This window comes from Lactuca serriola, chromosome 2 (assembly GCF_051521515.1).
Source record: "Lactuca serriola cultivar US96UC23 chromosome 2, Lser_US96UC23_V15, whole genome shotgun sequence".
Lineage (NCBI taxonomy): Eukaryota > Viridiplantae > Streptophyta > Magnoliopsida > Asterales > Asteraceae > Lactuca > Lactuca serriola.
In genome coordinates, this window is record NC_136409.1 from 209,406,793 (window position 1) to 209,413,412 (window position 6,620).

General features: G+C 32.0%; 1 protein-coding gene across 1 annotated transcript; it reads left to right on the forward strand.

Annotated features, from left to right (window-relative positions):
* The first annotated feature begins 2,798 nt into the window (after positions 1-2,798).
* Positions 2,799-4,185, forward strand: LOC145088343 (putative aquaporin PIP2-5). The gene is made up of 4 exons (XM_079026623.1): positions 2,799-3,171; positions 3,357-3,652; positions 3,744-3,884; positions 4,002-4,185. Exons 1-4 carry the CDS (start codon positions 2,871-2,873, stop codon positions 4,119-4,121), a joined length of 858 nt encoding a protein of 285 aa, XP_078882749.1. The 5' UTR covers positions 2,799-2,870; the 3' UTR covers positions 4,122-4,185.
* Positions 4,186-6,620: the final 2,435 nt, after the last annotated feature.

Consider the following 6,620-nt stretch of genomic DNA (forward strand, 5'->3'; position numbering starts at 1 on the left):
TGAATTTTTCCTGAAGTAGTTATATACGAAACTATTATAGAAAAAGAAGAGTTGGTGTTGTATATAAAGTATAAACCTAGTGATATATCATCTACCGTGCACTTTTTATAACCTTATAAAATATAGTATTTTGAAATTTGATTTTAAAAAACTCAAAATTATCATACAAATACTAGTAAATCCAGTGAATCAAAACTATTATACCCTTTAATTTAGATAATAACTTATAAGGATAACATAGTTTTCTTTTTTACATATTTAGTAATTTATGTTTTCTTATACATATATGACCATTGAACTTGTTGGATTGATCACAAAATTTCATTATGGTCAGATTATTTATATTTTCCGAAAAATGATGTTTTGCTTTTGTACAAATTTAATCACTTATTGTGTTTATGTTCATCATGTGTTTGATTTTTCTAGAAGTTAAAGTATCGAGTTCATATGTTCATCTAATAAAAATACCATGAGTTCATGTGTTCATGGTTCATCTGAAAAAAACCGAGTTATTAATTCCATACAGAGAAGAAGAATTGGTTATTTTAAAGTAATAGATTCGGCGAGCTTAAAGCATGACAAGGTTTATGATTATGCATTCTATAATTATTTGGGAGATCCCAATTATGACCTAGATAATGTACGAGCAATTCGTAGAGGGTCATTTGAGTACCCCTATCCTCGTAGGCATAGAATAGGAAGACCACCAATCAAATCAAGTTAAAGATATTCTTAATTTTTGTATTATATGGTTTATTTTTATTGTTCAAATGTTGTCTAAGAGTTGTAAATAGAGCTTTCATTTTTTATAGATCTTAAAACCCTAAAATTACATGAGAGAAAACTTGCATTTATTAATGTCTTAAACACACATGTTCCAAGAGATCAAAGATTTAGGCATATGAAGATGTCTAACTTTTTTGGTTTTGTATTGAAGTTAACTGGTAAAATTCATTGTCTCTGAGCTTGAGGCTCAACTTGATAGCACTCATGATGAATTTGATTCTTTTGAAGATGTGTTGAATGTTGGTGTCAACCCTATTAACATTTGTCTGCTCAAAGTAAACCCATTTGACTTATAATATTTATATATTTCTATGACTAATAATTTTTCATTTGTATGATTGATAATTGACGAATTTCACCTCATTTTTGTATGAGTTTCCTATAACAAGCAAGCTAGATTCCAAAGTTTATGGTAACCAAAACAAATCCATAAAACCTTACGACATGGTGACAAAACTCAAAGGACTATAGATAGGTAAATTTCCTCAAACAAGCAACATGAATTTTGTCATTTTTGGAAAAAGATGGAACTCTAAAAAAAACTTGTTACTAAATGTTTACAAGAATAAAACACAAGTGATTAAGTGTATACAAAAACAAAACATAAATGGTTGGATGCATACAAAAACAATAAATCATTAACCGTAAAACATACATTAGCGGTTATAATGATATTTTGTGAACATTTAAACATTTTAAAAACATAAAGATTAAATGTATAGAAAATAAAACTTTATTACATTGTAACTTATTATCATTAATTTATTGGGTTAATGACTTAGATAGGTAACGAACTTTTGTCTTTTTTCATATTTAGATAACCATGTTTTTTCGTTCACATTTGACCATTGAACTTATTTAACCTGTTTAAAATAGGTTATTATGACCGGTAATTACGGTAATATTACTCTATTATGAACAGGTCAAACAAATTTATTGGTAAAATGTGTACGAAAAAAAACATGGTTATCTAAATACGGACAAAAACTAAAGTTTCTTACCCGTTGTGGTAATACTGGACAAGAACCGTCTTAGGGACTGTGTGCCCTAGGATCAAGCTCCGACAGTTAATGAACAAATAGGTTAGGCTTGGTCTAACCCAGTTTAGTCTCGGCTAGTCATGGGTTAAGCTGTGTTGCTCAGTCTTTAAAACACATACAACCTAGCCCCTTAAGCGTATACAACCTAACCCCTAACTAGTTGGGCCTAAACTGGGTTAGCCCAAGACTTAACCATATCCTCATACACAAGACCGGACAACCCAATTTCATTTCCCATGAATGGATTTTATGACTACTTGCACTTAACATAAAGAACTCAATATTACCAAAATAGGTAAGGAACTTTGATTTTTGTCTAAATTAAGGTAACCATGTTTTTTTCGTACACATTTGACCAATAAACTTGTTTGGCCTGTTCATAATAGGGTAATGTTACCGCTAATTACCGGTCATATTACCCCATTTTGAACAGGTCAAACAAGTTTAATGGTCAAATGTGAACGAAGAAAACATGGTTATCTAAATGGGGACAAAGACAAAAATTCGTTACCTTTCTAGGTCATTAACCCTAATTTATTAATGAATTTAGTTTTAATATTTTATACAGCTAGAAGATACATAAATCATTCAATTATTTGTGCATTTATGCTAACAAGAGGATCCCATATATGCACTTCACAACAAAACTAAAACCTGAAACACATTACCACATATACATTTTTACTCCAATTATAAACCACAAAAAATGGAACAAAATCATTTATGAAGATTCAGTAGTGCGTCATCCAGATTCGTAAAAAAAAACAAAAAACAAAAGGTGTGAATTGTAATTTTTTTGTTGTAAGGTGGTGGGACAACGTCAAATGGGTCGGTGAAAACGAAATTTACAAAATGTAGTGTGTTTTGGACGGCAATTTTTCCCGTTCTTCATAATTACAATCCACCTACCCCAAAAATAGCCGTTGTACACTCTACACCCTTCTTATCTTCAATCCCTTTATATATACATACACTCCCCACTTCTCCCTTCATCACTCCGACTCCACCACCATCAGCCGACTTTCTCTCTGCTGCCAAATTAACATGACGAAAGATGTGCAGGAGCAAGGTTCATTCTCCGCCAAGGACTACCACGACCCACCGCCGGCGCCGTTGATAGACCCGGGGGAGCTTACCAAGTGGTCCTTCTACAGAGCTCTCATCGCTGAGTTCATTGCCACCCTTCTCTTCCTTTATATTACTGTTTTAACTGTTATCGGCTACAAGAGTCAAACCGACCCCGCCCTGAACCTCGACCAGTGCGGCGGAGTTGGTATCCTCGGTATCGCCTGGGCCTTCGGAGGCATGATCTTTGTTCTTGTTTACTGCACCGCCGGTATCTCCGGTAAGTTTTCATTTTCTCAATGCTCCGGTGTAATAAATAATTGAACCATGTTATGAAAATCCCAAAATGCCCTTGTTGGATAGGAATGCACATGGTAAATAAAGTAGATGCGAAACAAGTTTTTATGCCTTTTTACTTTTTTACCGTTGGTAAATATTTATGTAAATGTGATGACTATAATGCAGGAGGTCACATTAACCCAGCAGTGACGTTTGGTTTATTCTTGGCTCGTAAAGTGTCATTGATCCGTGCAATCATGTACATGGTGGCTCAGTGCTTAGGAGCCATTTGTGGTGTGGGTTTGGTCAAGGCTTTCCACAAAAGCTACTACATGCGGTACGGCGGAGGAGCCAACGAACTCGCCGACGGCTACAACAAAGGCACCGGACTCGGCGCTGAGATCATCGGAACTTTCGTCCTGGTCTACACCGTCTTCTCCGCCACCGACCCCAAGAGAAGCGCCCGTGACTCCCATGTTCCAGTACGAACAACACTACCGAATTTTAACATTAATCTGTGATTTTTGTGTGTTTAAGATTGGAAAATAACTTGAATTGGGTTTTGGATTGTAGGTTTTGGCGCCACTTCCGATTGGGTTTGCGGTGTTCATGGTTCACCTTGCCACCATTCCTATCACCGGTACCGGAATCAACCCGGCTAGGAGTCTTGGAGCTGCTGTCATTTACAACAAAGCCAAAGCTTGGGATGATCAGGTATATAAAAATAAAAATAAAAATAAAATAAAACATTTAATCAGCAAACAATGGTGTGGTAGTTGATGCATTATATGGTGTACTTTGTCTGAATTTGCGTTTTCATTGTGATGACAGTGGATATTCTGGGTGGGACCATTCATCGGAGCAGCCATTGCAGCTTTCTACCACCAATTTATATTGAGAGCTGGTGCAATCAAAGCCCTTGGATCATTCAGAAGCACCACCAATAACTGATGAGATTTCAATTATTGTATTTTCTCAATTGAAAAATGAAATAATATTTATGTTCCAATTTTCATTTTAGCCTTCAAAAGCAAGTTAAATGTATAATAATGTCTGGCAGGAAGGGTATAAGAGTAAGTTCGTCCAATAGATCACTTTTCATATCGCAAAATCAACCAACCATTTTTTCATAGACGGAACATGTGGGAATTAAAAGTTAGTGGATAAATCAACTAATAGTTTAAAAAATTTTCAAAACAAATTCATGTTTATCTATAAAAGATTGAATTATTACCTATTAATTTTACTATATATATTATTTCGTTGGAATAATTTTAAAGTTTATAACTTTTCTTTTTTTTTTTTTTTTTTTTTTTTTTTTTTTTTTTTTTTTTTCTACCAACGTAGGATCATGTTACATAAATTATAAGGATAATTAATTAAAATCAACTAAAACGTAACAATAATTAAAGAAATTCACATTCAAATCCTCGTCGACGTGAAAAACAAACATTTGACTAAATGGCAATCATCAATTATATAATACTTATCTATTTTGCTACTGTAAGCCAAGTTGAAATTTTAGGTATTAAATTGTCCGACTTTAAAAGCTATAGAAGTTTGTGGAACATGATTGAGTTGAACAGAGACATAAAAGACTTAGGCCATCTCAGATGTTAATGTTCTATTTGACGACATTTATGTTTTTTTATTTAAGGTTTTTATCATAAAGAAAAATAATCATTACAAATAGAGTAAATTACACGAATGGTCCCTATGGTTTGGGGTAATTTGCACGTTTGGTCCCTAATTTATTTTTTTAACTCGAAAAGTCTTTACTATTTGTTTTTATTGCGTGTTTGGTCCCTATCTTATATAAAAAGATTATTTTGCCATTGACTTTTTAATTTATTTAAATAGACACACCCCAACTCCACTTCCAGCTCATATTATCTTACCTTACATATCCCACTTTATTTAAATAAATTAAAAAATCAAGGACAAAATAGTCTTTTTAAGTAAGACAAGAACCAATCGCGCAACAAAAACACACTGTGGGGACCTTCCGAATTAAAAAAATAAGTTAGGGACCAAACATACAAATTACCCCAAACCATAGAGACCATTTGTGTAATTAACTCTTACAAATAAATGACAAAATTTAAGTTCATATATTGTTGTGTTTGAAAGAGATTTTTTTCTCATAAAACTATTATGGTTATATTTGACGTGCCACAACTAACTGATAAACTAGTTTATTTTTTTGAATTTTTTTTAAGTTGTTAAGTTTGATAAACCAAAAAGTAGTTTTTTTTTTTTAAAAAAAACTACTTAAATTTAGCTTTTTATGAGTTTTTAAATTTTTTTCAAATATACCCCTTAATTAATTATATAAACTATATATTCTTTTAAATGTCATTTAATATCTTTTAGCTACTTTCTCGGTTAAAGTTTTAACTATCAACTAATTTTTCAGCTAGTACGCCAAATTTAACATATATCTCCAATTTTTCATTTGACAACCACGACTTTATCTTTCAAAAAGGCAATTTATATTAAAAAGTTTTTTTTTTTTTTTTTTTTTTTTTTTTTTTTTTTTTTTTTTTTTTTTTTTTTTTTTTTTCAGAAAACATCACTTTTCTAAGAAACCATCTTTTTAGAATACAGCTTAATATGTAACCATTCAACACGGATTGTTAGCTAGTAGAAGTGATAAAGACTAAGACCACGTTTGATATGCGTCTGACCGAGTCATGTAAGACGTTTTTGGCTGTCGGTCAGCAAAATGTGTTTGATAATCAAACTTTGGCCATCTGATTCGGTAAAAAATGTCTGACCTAGAAAGAAGTTGGCAGAAGGCTGACTGAGAAAGAAAGCAAGGCTTTCCAATAATACATTTGCCCTTGAATAAAAACACAACTCAACAAGTGAAGTGGGAGGTTACGGGAATTAAACTCAGGTCTCCACTGTACACACAATGGCGTTTACCAGCAAACTAAAGAGTTTTTTATGTTTTAATCTCTAGAATAGTATATTTAATGTCTATTATGCTGGAAGTTTTGTATACATTATTATTATTATTATTATTATTATTATTATTATTATTATTATTATTATTATTATTATTATTATTATTATAAAGAGCACCAAGGTAAAATGGTTATTTTGTATTAGTCAGTACATTCAGTCAGATGTACAATCAAACAACATGGTTTCTTACTCAATCAAAATTTATTACTCAGACTGACCTTTTCAATCAGCACTTTCTTAGTCAGCAACTATCAAACGACCCTAACTTTTAACTAAAACTAACACCAAAATCAAACCGAAAATATTGGTTTTTGACTTTGGAAATACAACACCATCGGTTTTTTCTGTTTCAGTTTTAGTTTCTTGTTTTATTTTTATTATTATTATTTTTTTAATATTCACTTGTTTCTTCATCCAGATGGTTGTTAAATGCTATAACAAAAAGTCGAAAACACATAAATTTCTAAGACATAATACATG